Source organism: Lissotriton vulgaris, chromosome 10, assembly GCF_964263255.1.
Source record: "Lissotriton vulgaris chromosome 10, aLisVul1.2, whole genome shotgun sequence".
Classification (NCBI taxonomy): domain Eukaryota; kingdom Metazoa; phylum Chordata; class Amphibia; order Caudata; family Salamandridae; genus Lissotriton; species Lissotriton vulgaris.
In genome coordinates this window covers 316,207,150-316,222,414 of record NC_141698.1, presented here as the reverse complement: position 1 = coordinate 316,222,414, position 15,265 = coordinate 316,207,150, and the positions used below count along the sequence as shown (strand labels likewise).

Sequence of the window (15,265 nt, the reverse complement as noted above, 5' to 3'; positions counted from 1 at the left end):
TACAGTGTCCTCAGCTCAGTGATAAACCACTCCCAGTAACAAAACAAGCCCCCAGGAATAAAACTGGCCACACCCTTCCAACGTCCTGGGGAAACTCCCTATTCCTGCTACGTCTAGTCCAGCCTTGTTAATATTAATAAGACAGGTTGTTCTGTCCTACCTGCAACATAGGTCGCATTGCAAAATTAAGAATGGTAACAAAAGGTTGGTGGGTATTTTGTGACCAATCTTTTAGTACATCTGGCCCATGGTATATAAATTGATACAATACTTGCAGGGGTCACAAATGACCATGTCTAGTGTGCGCTCAATAACATCAATGTTCAGCTGTAACAAATGAAACGGTATGAAGCTGGTGAGTATAACTGATAAGCCCATTATAACTACATCACACCTTCAGTTGATGATCATTTCTTTGTGCATGAGCTCACATTTTTATTCATACATGCCAAAATGTGTTTTTTTTTTCAAACCAACCCCAAAATGTTTATTATGAAAGACAGTTATGGAGGCACTAGAGAATTCAGCCGCGGCTGCTGCAGGTAAGATCCGAGGGGTGGGATATCGAGTGACGGCCACAAGGGAAAATTAAATAAATTAATAATTTTCCGTCATGGTCTTCTCGCGAAATCCACCCCCATCCAGTCCCACTGCTCTTACCTGCCGCGGCTGCAGCTGCAGCTGCCAGAGAGCAAATGCCTTATTTGAACTGCATACAATTGAGTGGATTTTTATTGTTCTTAGAAGACCTCTGGTTGACTTAGGATTGTCTGCTTTCTGTGTGATTCAGAAAAGCCTGTCATGTTCATGAAGTCCATGGATGATGCCATTGGTGAAGAACGTGGCATGATCACTCTGCAGTGTGAAGCATCAAAACCTAGTTGCAAGCCTGTCTGGAAGAAAGATGATCTGGTGCTCACCCCTGGCAGCAAGTACGAGCAACTACAAGCCGGAAAAACTCTGGGTCTCATCATCCACGACCTGACCAAGGCTGATGCCGGTTTATACACATGTGATATCGGTACTGATGTGGCCAAATCTACAGTCAGTGTTCAAGGTAAGTCACTTTTAGTTATAGCTGTTCTAGTTTCCCTTCTCGACTGATTTTCTTTCTTAGTGTCTTCTCAGTGCCTGGTTCCCTTACTATTCTCACTGTATTTAACTTCGGTTGGAGTCATCACACCATTAACAGGTTTATATTACCCCTTTTTCCCAAAATCATGTTTCCCTTTCGTTTATCCTCTTTTACCCTCCACCTTGAGGCCAAGTTGCCAACTGCTTTACAGCCAGTTGTAACTGAGTAGTCTTTATCTTCTTACGCTCAGCCCACTGGCCCTCATCCACCAGCGCCATCTTACCAGCTACAAGCAGGTTTGTTTCTTGAGACCTACTTTTATCCAAATGAGCTGTGCTAGTTTTATTGAACTCTGAAAGATAAAAACTCCAAATTAGTTCCAACTTGCAAGTTCCCTAAACCTCTGCACTGTAGCAGAACTATGCCCTTCTTGTATATTTGTATGTGCTTCTACAATGGCTTTCTATGTGAAATTGTTCACTGTTTCTCCATTCCTGACTTTGTTCTTGCAGAACTCACCATTGGAGTCACCAAGCGCCTAAAAAGCACAGAAGTGAAAGAAGGGGATAGCTGCTCCTTTGAGTGCTTCTTGTCTCATGAAAGCATAGATGACTGCCACTGGATGGTGAATGGGCAGAAGGTGGACAGTGATGGAAGGTTTAATGTGTCCAACCAGGGACGCAAATACACCCTCAGTATCAAGGAAACTGCCTCCACCGATGCTGGTGAAGTGCTCTTCACTGCCCGCAACTTGACCTCTAAGGCCTCCCTAATTGTAAAAGGTACAGAAGATGGCTGGATAAGTACTGACTAACCTATATTTTTCTCAGCTGAACTGCTTTTCAAACACTGACACCAATTTAAGTGCTGGTAAAAGTAATGGTCTAATGTTACTTCATTTATGATGCACCTCTGTAGATCCATTTTGCTGTCGTAGATAGTATGAACAGGCTGCATCATGGTGGTACTTAATGAGCACCACTGTGCCTTTTTCCTGGAGGGGTTTGTTTAGTTACACCAAGTTGTAAGGTAGGTATTAGTTAATAAATAATCAGTTCAACATGTCTTCAGGCTTAAGTAAAGGACATGATTAGTGTTCAGTGCTCCAGAAGTGCCCTGCTAGTTCTGTGCAAGTCAACAAGTGTATTGATTTGCAACCAGGAGAATTAAACAAAAGTGTACTGCTAGAAATACTTGCCAGTGTGAAAATTTCCAGTGTGAATGTAAAACACCGAAGGCAATGGGCATGAGACTGTAAAAGTGTCTCTGATTTTCTTCTTTCAGAAAAACCAGCTGAAATTATCAAACTACTACAGGATATGACAGCCTTCACAGGACAGGACCTTACCCTGAGCTGCGAACTCTCCAAGCCGTCCACAACTGTGAAATGGTGCAAGGAGGGCAAAACAATTCGGAGGAGCCAGAAATATGAGCTGTTCCAGGAAGGAACCCAGGCCAAGTTGATAATTCACGATGTGACAACTAAGGACACTGGAGAGTACATGTGTGAAACTGATATCTCAAAGAGCAAAGCTTCCATTGAAGTGAAGGGTGAGATGAACAATTTGTTTGCCTCTGATTAACTATGCTATATTAAGCTAATATGATTTTTTGAGTTCACTACCATCATCAAGTAATAAAAACTGGCCATGGTGCATGACCCCTCATTGCAGGACACATTGGGGCATATTTACAAGACCCTATCACCACAAAGTATCACCTCTTTTCACACTCCGGTGGCGTAGCGCCATTTTCAATTGTTACAAAGTGGCGCTAAGCCCCTTAGCGTGGCTTAACGCCACCGTGTAAATATACCCCTTTCTGCCACAGTCCTCTGCTGCAAAGTGGCGTGCAATGGTGTTGCTGTGGGCATACCACCGCAACACCCATTGCTTTTTCATGCTGCCCCTGATTTACAAGGAGGTGTACATTTGTGGCATCACCAAAAAACTAACACCATGCAAGAGTAGGCATTAGAATGGTGCACAAAGAGAATTATTTTATTTCTCCACGTCTTTGCTTTTTCTATCTGTGCTGAATTCTGCAACACACATAGAAAGAGCAAAAAGCCATTAATGATTGTTGCCCCAGTATTGGAACTTTCATAGATTCCCATAGCTTGTATCATTCCCCGTCGTCGGAATGGGAGCCTTGGTAAATAAAAAAATACCATAGCAGTAGGTACAAAAGAGAAAGAAAGGCCTAGGCCTCATCTCATTTTGTAGCATATCCACCTCTTTTTGTAAAAGAGACTCAAAACCTGCAAGAACCAATCAGATTAGCCTCACCCCATAGAACCCTCCTGAGAGAACCTCAGAGCCTCAGATTTTCTACTGCACGTTGTTTTAAGGGAGTCTTCACTGAGCTCTGCTCAGTTTTTCTCTACAACTTTGGATTTCAGCTAGTTTCTCTTCAGAATGTCGGATAAAGAAAAGAAGGCTTTATTTAAGGCCTGTTCTACCTGTTCTAAGAAAAGACTTTATGTTGAAGACAAGCATAAGGATTATATTTATTGCTTGTACCCGGATCACAAGGCCACTGATTGTAAAATCTGCAGAACCTTCTCCACCAAGACACTGAGAAATAGGGAAGGAAGACTTTTGACCTGGTTACAGAAGATGAAGTCACTAAAGGAGGTCATTTCAAGTGAAAGCGAAGATTCCTCCTCAGCTTCATCATCAAGGAGGTCTAAAAAGAGGGGTAGGTGTTCCCCTTCCACTTCAACTGAACCTCCTGCTAAGGCCTCTCAAAAGACCTCTGATAGGTCTAGCAGGCCCAGTCCCAAAGAATCTCCTCACCGAGGTGCAAAGGAGAGGCAGGGACTTGAAGGTGAGCTTCTGTTGTCACTCCACCCACAGAGAAGACAAAAAGTTACAAAAAGCCATCATCTGTACCTCAGGAGGAAAAATCGGAGAAGAAAACCCGTTCGTCGACGAGGACATCATCAGGTACGTTGACGACGGCTGCTAAAGTTCACCAGGCGTCGATCACAGCTCCGTCGACGGTCCCATCGTCAAGGGCTTCGACGACAACAGCCTCGACGATGATGTCAATGGCGCAGGTTCCTATCTCAGTGTCATCAACGATGGTAACAACCTCGATGACGCCGACAGTGGTGTAGACGACGACGATGACGATGACGACGGTTACGATTGTACTGAGGTCGAGCTCGTCGACGGTGCCGTTGACGATTTGCCCATCATCGTCGATGATCCTTTCTCTAACTACGGTGCTCTCGTCAATGACGATCATTCCTTTGACGATGCCGATATGGTCGACGACTCTGACAACGGTGCAAAAGGTTAAAATTTCTATTAGGAGATGCCAAATTACACCGGAAATGACATCTCCGCGGAGGGTGACGCCTTTACCTCCTGCATTGCTTTTGGATAAGAGTACTCAGATGAGGAAGATAGTCCTTATGGTGATGCGTAGAGTCCATCTCAGCTGCAGGTGAAATACCAGGACTCAGATTCTGATGACTATTATGAAGAACATCGGCAACTCCCTCCTCGGGAAGGGCCTCAAGAACAATCACATCAAGGCATGGTTTCTATGCCTTCCTCCCTGATAAGTGACTTGCAGATCATGTTGATGGATTATATGAGGAGATTTCCATCCCAAGCCTCTGAACCCATGCAACCCATGCAACCGCCTCCACCACCGCCTCCTCCGTCAACTTCTACATTTCAACCACCAGAACAGGAACCTTTGGAGGAACGGCAGAATGTCATCACGGGGCAGGTAAATGATGATGATGATGATGGGGATTCCTCAGATGATGAATGGAATGTGAGAGATGTCCCGAATCCGGATAGAGAATGGGATGACTATATCATACCAGATCCCGCTTCGCCTTTACCAGATCCTGTAGATTCTCCTCCAGCAGAAATCGGAGGTTTCCATAATCTTATGAAGAGAGCTCCGAAGAGACTACTTTCTCTATGATTTCAAAGAGCCTTATAGGAAATCCATCCGATCTATCACCATTATAGAGCAGGTATGGAGTGAAGGAGTGAAAATAATGCAGTCTCCAGCTACTGTTGTCCCGGTTCTACCGTGACTGGAGAAGAAATAAAATTCTGATGGTAGTCTTGGTTGCCTGGTTGGCCAACCGAGGCTGGACTCTGTGATCTCCCAGGTGGCTCAAAGAAAATCAAAGAATCCATCAGCTCCTCTTACTACACCACCAAATAGGGAGGGCAGACGCCTTGACAACGTGGGCAAGAGATTCTCCTCTATGTCCAGCCTCCTGGTTCGAGCCTCCAATGCACTTGCAATTTTGGGACGATATGATTGCCAAATGTGGTGCGAGTGTCTCCTTTTTTGGATCAACTGCCGGACAGTTCCAAAGCGGATGCGAAGAAAATCCTTGAGGAGGGGGAGTGATCTTCCTCAGAGATTATTAATTGTGCCATGGACATCGCCACAACTGCTTTTCGCGCCTTGGCAGGTTTGGCTGTCCTGAGGCGACAAGGCTGGCTTTGGGCTACCTGGTTTCGCCCTGAGGTACAGAATAAAATTTAGGATTTACCGTTTGATGGAGACATGCTTTTTGGTAAACATATAGATGACGCTTTACAAGACATCAAAAAGGATACGGAAACGGCAAGGTCCTTGGACACATTCCAATATCGCAAAGTACCTTTCCGAAGGACAAAAGGTAAAGGTTTTTCTATCTACAGAGGAGGATACCAACAACGCTACTCTTTCCGAAGGGCAAAAGGTAAAGGTTTTTCTTCCTACAGAGGAGGATACCAACAACGCTACTCCTCCTGTTCACAAACCTCGCAATCTTACAAACCTCAATATTCTCAGCGCCAAGGCCAGTCAGCGTCTTTGTCTCGCCTACAAGAGGTCGACAGGGGGGTCAGGGGAGAGATTCTTCTAAATGCCAATAGCGGTCTCTCTTGCTCTGTCTACTGTTCCTCCACCCCGGTAACATCAGTGGAGGGCAGGATTTCACACTGTCTACCCAGCTGGAAGATCATAACATCAGATCGGTGGGTCCTCAATATCATTCCGTTTGGCCACACATTAGTGTTTCAACACCTCCCACCTTCCAGAATCCTTAATCATGTCTTTCACATTCTGCCTAGGTCCCCCTGATGTTTTCATATTTTTTAGGTCTATCCATACTTTTCAATATCACCCTCTCTGCTGCTGTATATTATCCATATTACTGGTCCTTTCCTCAGGTGTCTGGACTCCCTCTCGATTGTGTTATGTCTCTCTGCTTCACCACGGTGCTTTGGCTCTCCTTGCTGCCTTAACGTTTGAATAATAAACAATTTCTGATATCTCATTATTTCTTGCATGTCCCAAATTTCCGACTATATATTTAGTGCCTCTATTCCGAATGTAAACTAGAGTGTTGCCTCCAGTGTTCTACTAATTTGCACCTAGTCGTTCCCCGTAGATTGTGAATGAATTTTCCTTTTGACCAAAGAAAACCCAGATCTCACCAACACCTCCCTGGGAGTGTGTTGACCCAACCCATCTTCGATTGCACCTATGTCTTTTCCTGATGGGTTTGAAGTTAGTTCACTCTTCAGCTACAAGAACTCAAATGTCAGGATAGAGTGTAATTTATAATTGGTTAGTATGGTACATGGTGGGCATCAGACATTGCTGAGTATAGACACACTTCTAGTATCCCACCCCCAAAATCCCATCAGGACATTCAGACCTTGTAATCTGGATCCCATCTGTAGTGGTGTTCTGGGATTTATTTTCCCTTTCCAGCCAATCTTTCTAGTGACGTCTTTACTACCATTTCTGTGACCAGCAGTAAATTGTCTGGAAAGTTACTTCCACGTAGAGTGTTGTTTGTGTATGCTTTTTTACCTTCTCTGTGTTAGTCAAGTCAGCAGGGCGAATGCCCATTCATTACCTGTTGTTAACCTTGCAGTCCCATAGTACTTCCTGATACTGGGGAGAGCTATCCCATCCTCCAGAGCAGTTTTCTAAAGCATCAATTACACTATTCTGGGGTAGCTATGTTTCCATAGCAATGATCTCGTTAAGTCTTTTAGTTTTGAAAATAACTCATCAGGTATGGCATATGGCGTGTTCTGCAATAAGAAGAGTCATTTTGGGAGGGTGAACATTTTAAATAGGGCTGTACATCCTAATATTGAAAAAGGGGAAGTCTCTTCCAATGTGAAATTGCTACATTAAGGTCACTTATTTACATTTCTATTGGTAGGTACATAGTGATGTTCATAGTTTAAAAGGGAACAAAATGGGCTTTGACAAATTTATGCAAAATCAGTATCTTAAACGAGTCTTGAATATTGATCTCAGCTCAAATATAGCATGTTTTTAGGTCAACTACATCTAATAGTATGGTATCTCATAGAGAGAAATGTGTTTGTCCCACCCATGGCTCAATTTTCATTGCATAGCAGCTTCATCAAATGTTCATCAAATAGGGAAGAGTAGGCATCCTTGTCTAGTCCATCTTCTGATAGGAAATGGCACAGATTCAGCATTTTCCTTAAAGTAATTCTCTGAGCATCTTCTTAGGATGTTCCCTGATACTCAGTTAATGAAGTATAGTAGGTCTTTCCCATTCCCCCATGTGTTTTCTTTAGAGGGAAAAAAGATCTGAATTGTGAGTGGCCATTTATAACCCTTGCTAAAAATAAGACATCATGAAATCTATGTTCATGTATGTTAGTATTAAAAATGTAGTCAGTTCTAATTCTTTAATGGCTGTTATGAGCCCTGGAGTAAAATGAGAAGGTTAATTTCACAAAATTCAGGCCCCTGCCCAGATAATATAGTCTGGTATCATAAGAAAGTGCACCGATTATTCTGATTGTGACGCTTTACGTTTGTCTTTATGTGAATCTGTTAATAGAGTCCTTCATTACTAGATTAAAGGCCCCCAGTATTAATTTAGCATGAGAGAGGACAATTAGGAGAGTGCCTAAGCTATGTAACATACATTCCTGGCAGGATGCATTCATTGAGCAGGAGTAGCCTTTCGCCTTCCCACACCTCCAGTACTGCAGCATACTTTCCCTCAGTGTCCATTGGTATATGTTGTTATGATGTTGGGTTATTTTCTCTGGGGTCTTGTTTGGAGCATTGAGACTAAAACTGGTGTGGTGTGGAATATTGTGGTAGACTGAATTAAGTTAAATATAATATTTTATGTGCTGAGCGGAGGAGATGTGTATTTTCCTCCGTACCTAATATAATAGGAGACTTGTTGGTTTATGTGGTGCGCTATGGTGTTCCAAAGTTTAGTACGTAAGGTGTTTTGGATCGTTGGCTGTGACATATTGGGGTGGTTTCTTGTGATGCAAAAAAGTGTGTTGGGAATGACCAATAAATAAATCAAAATCAGCATTGAACTATTATTTTTATGTCGTGTTGGGTGCTGGAGTGGTCTGTTGTAGCTGTAGTTGGCTGTTTTGAAAGTATTTGGCTCCATGTTATCTATGCTATGGTGTGGTGTAGTGGAAGTCAGTCTTTTGATATTTTAGAGTTATGTGACATAATGTCCAGAGGTGCAATGGTATGGCATGCAGTGGTCTTACCAGGTTTTGTTTCAGCTGGGTAATGTTTTGATCTGATGCAGAGTGTTGATATCTTACTATATTGTGTTCTGTGGGATGATGGGTTATGGTACTATGTGATATATTGGGTAACATGTGGTAGTGTTTATGTTTCGATGTGGTGTTCCTGGCTTAATTTGTTGCGTGGTTGTGAGTTCTGGAGTGAGTGATACAATGTTCGCTGGCGAGCAGCAGTAAGCGTTGAAGCTTGGAGTGTTATGATGTTGTATTATATCATCTCATAAAAGTACCATTTAACTCTTAATTGGTCATAGAATTGTTGCATTTTGCAGGAGTGGCACTAGGTCAGAGCTTCTGTGGTTGAATGAGCAGTTCAGGGTGTTCTGAATGCTGAGAGGAGTTGGTGGCAATATGATGATAGGGCGTGGTTAGTTATAGTTTGCCCTTTAATTGCGAGTTGCATTGTGTGAGATCAGGTCATATGGTATTGTGCCATGTAACGAGATAGTCCCTTCAAACAGTTGTGCTGTTTTGCACAGTCTGTTACTGCAGATAAATGTTGCCATATGTTACTCTATTTCTAAGAGGAATACTCCATCACTGTAGTCCGTGATCTAAGGGTCTCTAGCCAGGAGGTGCAGTTTTTGATTGATTATACTCCTTATCCAGGGAGACTAATGACAACTCTAAACCTTCAATTTCTCACCCAGAGCCTTTTGAATGGGTACTATGCAAGCAAATATATTTAAGACTTATGACGGGAGTAGACTAAAGATGAGGAGGCCCCCACCCACACCATGTAATGAGCGATACCTACCACGAGGGAGGAATGGTGTTTGATCACATGGCTGTATAAGGTGAATCCTAGTCACACTGGTACCTCACTGGGTCTTCTCCGCACCAAATGAGAGGACGACATTGGGAGGGTGTTTAATGATAAGGAATGGACTCAGGCGCTTCCACATATTGTCTCGAGAAATGCTTGGTTTAAGAACAGCTCCACATTCTACACTGTGCATATCTAAGTCCTGTTCAACTCAATTGCCACTTCCCTACAGCAAATCTAAACTGTCCCCAATGTCGGTTGGGTGACGCTCATCTCCGACACATGCTATGGTCTTGCCCTGCTTGCCACACCTACCGGCATTGTATGCTTACTACATTTCGTGAAGTCCCCAAACTCACTGATCTAAAATCTTGGGAAGCTTGTGCCCTCAGCAATTTTAGAGGTAGGAAAAGGCACATTGTCTACACACGCTTCGATAGCCTAATCCTGCTGCTGGTCAAGAGAACACTTACACTACAATGGAAGCCTCTACTGCTCTGTCCTTGGAAGCATGGCAGGGTACAGTCCAAAAATGGGGAACTGCAGAGGGTACAGCTCTCCGATATATGAAGAGGCACGTCATATCTGCGGACACCCCATCTCCCCTGAATGAAACACGCTATTGTCCCAGTTTGTACATCTCACAACCCCCGCAGACCCACCCCCCTGACGCTACGATGCTGACACTCTTGGTCTGAAACCCTCCAGAATAGGTTAATCCCAACTCACTTTTGTGTGCCTGAGATTCACTGGACATAGCATCCCTCATTTTTTCCATCCTGAAACACATCATCTCACCACCCAATAGCTGTCCCACTTTATATTATCTTCACCATTCCACTATGTCATGCCCGCTCCTCCTGCTCCCTTCGCACCTAATCCTTCACATTTCACGCTGTACTTGCCTCCGGCCATTCACACCCCTATTTTCGATCTACTCTCCCCCACTGTTATTGTTGTTTGTCATATTGATCTAGCAGGACTTTTTCTATTGCCTGCCTCTGCATACGAGTATACCATGCTTTATTGTTTTTCTCTTTAATAAAAACCCCTCATAAAAATAATATTAAAAAAAAGGCTTATAAAGGGAGTTGTACCCTATACTTCCATTGAGTTCTAATGAGCTTATAGGCACTGTGATACGTTCTTAGCAAACAAATTGTTCAGGCAGTATTTTCTCCTCATTGCTGGTGCTTATATAGCACAGCCATATTTTATAAATCCAAATGCATATGGTGGCTCATAGTTTGGCCCAACTGCGACACTACCCACCACCTTCCACTGATGATTTACAGAATTGAATTTTAAGTTACTAAAAACTGGTACAATTCCAATTCATATTATGTGAAGAACAATCACTGTCTCCATCCCAAGATTGTGCCATCTACATACATTGTGCCTTGCAGTGATCATTCTGCAGGTCAGCAACATGGGTTTCTTAGATCTGTAACTGAGTTTACTTTAATGTTTGCAGATGCATTGAATCGATTCATTAAGGAATTGTCAGATGTGAAAGGTGAAGAGAAAGGTGTTGCTAAGTTTGAATGTGAGACGGAGAAGCCCGCCCAAACGGTGACCTGGCGCAAGGGAATCGTGGAGCTGCAGTCAACTAAGAAGCATGAATTGACCCAAAGCGGGGCAGTCCTGAGCCTCACAGTGAAAGAGCTGGAGAAGAATGACAGTGACATCTATACTTGTGATATTGGGGATGCTCAGTCTCATGGCAAATTGTCAGTACTAGGTAAGTGTCATTAGAACAAGGAGCAAAGAATGGTTTAGCTAGCTCCTGTCATTAATGTAGTTTCTTGGTATATGCATTTTATGTACCAAGCTCAGGGCGATAACAGAGGGTAATGTCCTCTGTTAACTGCCCTCCTCGCAGTGGTGCTCCTGAACCTAATAAGGGGAAGTACAATCCGAAGCCATTCACTCCGGATAGGGCAAAAATGCTCTCAGAACTAGGGGTTTGCAAAGTTTTAACTTAGACGGTGACTGCGGCGGAGCGTCTTCTGCTGTTAGACAGTTCTTCATTTTACTGCAATTTCTGAAAATCTTTGCAGGCAGTGCAGTTTGCAAAACTGACCAAAGTTTACGAAAAATGACAGGAAGTCGAGCCCCATTGATAAGAATTGTCCCTAAACTCACTCAAAACAAACAGATACATGTACCCACATTCCCTGTCTGTTAATGCCCCAGCTTCCAACTCTCACTGAACCTAGACTGCAAGCAAACAAAAGTAATTAATGCCCATTTTGATTAGTTAAGTCAGTATCAGCATTCCAAACAGGATGATAATAATGACGCACATAAGTAACAATTGGAGCTTGTTCTCTTACTCTCGGGATACGAGGTCAGAAAGAAATTAATAATCTCAGGAGTGCCAAATTAATCCAGGCAATGAGAAAAAATTAATGTGTATTAATATCCAAACGACTAATGGCCTTTCTTGGGGGTGTACCAGGTTTAAGGAGGATGGCAGCTTTATTGTGCAGAGCATAGGCTTTCCTGCGCACCAGAACTGCAAGACGTGAGATTGTTTCCCAGTGTCTCTAACTTCCGGAAAAAGAACAGCAATTTTCGTTGTGGCTTGAACTTTTTTCAAAACTGACCCCCCCCCCCCCCCCCCCCCCCCCAAAAAAATATTTTCTTGGAGAATTTCTGGGACTATTAAGGTACCATTTTTCACTGCCTTGATGCTCCTTTCACTTGCTAAGGAAAGGCACTTATCAAAGCTGATTACCTAAACGTAATGCTTCATCTTTTTAATAAACTAAGCAAACTCATACCCCGGTTACTTACCGGTAATCTTCATTACTCCGAGTATAGTCTTCCTCGCCACATGAGTTACATAGTGAGCTTCAGCTCCACACCAGAACCCTCCAAAGTAAAAAAAGCCTCCCATCCCCTCCCAATAAGGCCGACCAGATCACCTCTGACCTCTATAAGAGGCGGGCCGGCCCAACCAAAAGCCTGAACAACCAAGCCAGCAATGAAGCTGATAGCCAGACAGGGAGGGAGGGAGGGAACTCATGTGGCGAGGAAGACTATACTCGGAGTAATGAAGATTACCGGTAAGTAACCGGGTATTACCTCCTCGTTAGTCTTCCTCGCCACATGACTTACATAGTGAGCAAATACGCAAGCCAAAAGGCTTCATTGACCACAAGAAAAAAACACCACACAGTGAAATAGAAAAGCCAACACAAGGTTTATTCAGTACAAAACAAAGAAACAGGAAGACAAGAAACCTGAGTCAAAGAAAAAAAGGGCCATCAAGGAGCGTCCGCCCCAGCACTCAGCACGGCCCCAGCAAAATCCACAGGATCAGAACCACCCAGGACAACCCGATAATGCTCCATGAACATGTGAGGGGACGACCAAGTCGCCGCCCTACAAATCTACTCAGTGGAGACACCCTTGAAAGAGGCCCAGGACACAGACACACTCCTAGTGGAACGTCCCTGGACCCCCACCGGAACATCCGAACAGAATGAAAACGGAAGAACGCAGAGGCTCCAAACCGGCACTAATATATAGTAAAAAAACAGCTGAGGTACGTCAAAACCAAACCGCTGCACCTGGAGCAAACAAAAAACTCCGCCCCGAAGGGCGGGCCGAGCTCAGACCAATCCCAGTGCGGTACAGAGCCGCGGGAAGCAGTAGCGGTAATCCCGCTGCAGGGGAGTGCGGAGACCGCCCAGCGCCGAGACCAGAAATAATGGAGGCTTCGGAGACGCTAAATCGCCGAAAGGTAAGAATTGAGAAGCGCCGCAGTGAGGCACACAAACACACCGCAGCGGTACAGCTATGTGTGCGAAGCAGGGCCAGCGGCCGACTGCCAGGAAAAGAAAACGGCGGCCGTATAGCTCCATGTACCTTAGAGCAAAACATGCGCTACCCAGGGGGCAAAACCAAACATAGTGCCCAGAAAAAAGCGCCGGTCCAACAGAGTCCGCAACCGGGCAAGGACCACAACAAACGACCGGGAACCAGGCACGGGTGAAATTACCCCATATCCCCGGCTGCCCCCCCCCCCCTGTAGACCCATGGAATGCTGAAGCAGAACCTAACTGGCCCCAAGGACCGGGGGAAGGAAGGGAGGGGTAATAAAAAGTCCAGGTCCCAGGGTCCGCTAAAGCAGGACCTCCAACCCAAACCCCAAGAACCTGCTAGAGCAGGTCCAACTTACCTGTACAGCGCCTCCGGAGAGAAACGCGCAGAACTAAAAAAAAACCAGGCTTTTGGTTGGGCCGGCCCGCCTCTTATAGAGGTCAGGGGTGATCTGGTCGGCCATATTGGGAGGGGATGGGATGCTTTTTTACTTTCGAGGGTTCTGGTGTGGAGCTGAAGCTCACTATGTAACTCATGTTGCGAGGAAGACTAACTAGGAGGTAATCTATATTTATTTCAGACTCCCTTTTAATTAGCATGCATCCCGTAGTACATGGTAAGTAAACATTTAACTGGGTAAGTGTAATACTGGTTGCAATTAAATGTTATCAGGTAGTCTGAAAGCTTTGACTCATGAGCTCGTAAATAATTTCATTTTTTTGAAAATAAATGTCAGTAAAAGTTCTGAACACAATATTTTTCACTGGTACGGTGCAGTGTTTCAGCAGTTATGAACTGATTTTTTCATTGACTGTCTGATACAAACAAATATTTTTGCAATGGTCAACTGGTGCAACAGTGTTTTGGGCACACCTTTTTAGGGGGATGCCACTGCAGAATTGGTTGATGCTTATATAAAATTGCTAAATACCTTTGCATAATTATCTGGCTGTGGTGAAATGTATACGCCTTGCCTACAGAGTGTAAGTCATCTTAAAAATCACAGATCATTTTGTGGGGATACATTTTGTGTAATAATGTGAATGAAACCCTCTTCCATTGTTCATGGCACATGTAAAGATTTCATGTGCAAGGGTAAAAGCCCAGGCCAAAAATACAAAGTCTGTTTTTGTCAGACTTTGTATTTTTGGCCTGGGCTTTTACCCTTGCACATGTTTGCTTAACCCTGACCCAGGAAATGTATCCCTTTCAGGGGGTCCTTGTTACCTCACCAAAACATGTAAAGATTTCTTCATACTGACACTTTATAGGGGATGGTGGCAATTTGAGGACTAGGGATTGGCACACCCTTTCATCAATCGTGGAGGTGCTGCTGTGTGGCGATCCACAGTTGTCTCAGTACAGGCGATAGATCTCTTGGTCTAATATAGGCCAACTCATCCAACCAATTTTCCTGCTGTTTTATCCAATCTGTACTTGGTACAACATGCACTTCTGCTCCTTAACGGCTTGAGGGCAGAAGGTCATCTTTGTGTGCCTTCATCGCCTTCCTAAAGATGGTCTAACTATACACAGCTCTCATGCAAGGAAAAGGCGGATGTGACTAATAATCTTTACTCCCAATGGATTCTGAAACCCAACATACCCATTACTTCTTCCACCCACTTCTTAGACACCTCCTTTCCTCCATGGGTCGAGACCAGCTCCCAAGTCGGAGTCAGCTCCTACAGTGATTGCAAACCAGAACGCACATGATCTGCATGTGGACATCGATGTATAGTCTGTCTGTAAGCAGCAACATGTGGCAGAGCTATGTAGTCATGTTTGAGCACAGTTTAAGTCAATTCCATGTTTATATGTATTCAGTGCATTGTTATGTGTTGTCTATCTGCTTATATGGCTGTTTTGGGGAAGGGGATGTTTTCTTTACATTGTCACTTACTGCGTATTAGACCACTAAGCATGCTCTTTATATCTACACTATCTTTTTTGAAATCTTAAGAGAAGGACAATTTGTCACCATTCACTTTTCCGGATTTCCTC

At 44.0% G+C, this 15,265-nt stretch overlaps 1 protein-coding gene across 1 annotated transcript in view; it reads left to right on the top strand.

Annotated features, from left to right (window-relative positions):
* OBSCN (obscurin, cytoskeletal calmodulin and titin-interacting RhoGEF) overlaps positions 1-15,265 on the top strand; it is a 1,012,031-nt gene that overhangs the window by 408,140 nt on the left and 588,626 nt on the right. The window contains exons 32-35 of the mRNA XM_086941076.1: positions 791-1,057; positions 1,588-1,857; positions 2,360-2,626; positions 10,905-11,171. Of these exons, the coding sequence (XP_086797202.1) occupies positions 791-1,057; positions 1,588-1,857; positions 2,360-2,626; positions 10,905-11,171 (1,071 nt within the window). The remainder of the gene's footprint in view (positions 1-790; positions 1,058-1,587; positions 1,858-2,359; positions 2,627-10,904; positions 11,172-15,265) is intronic.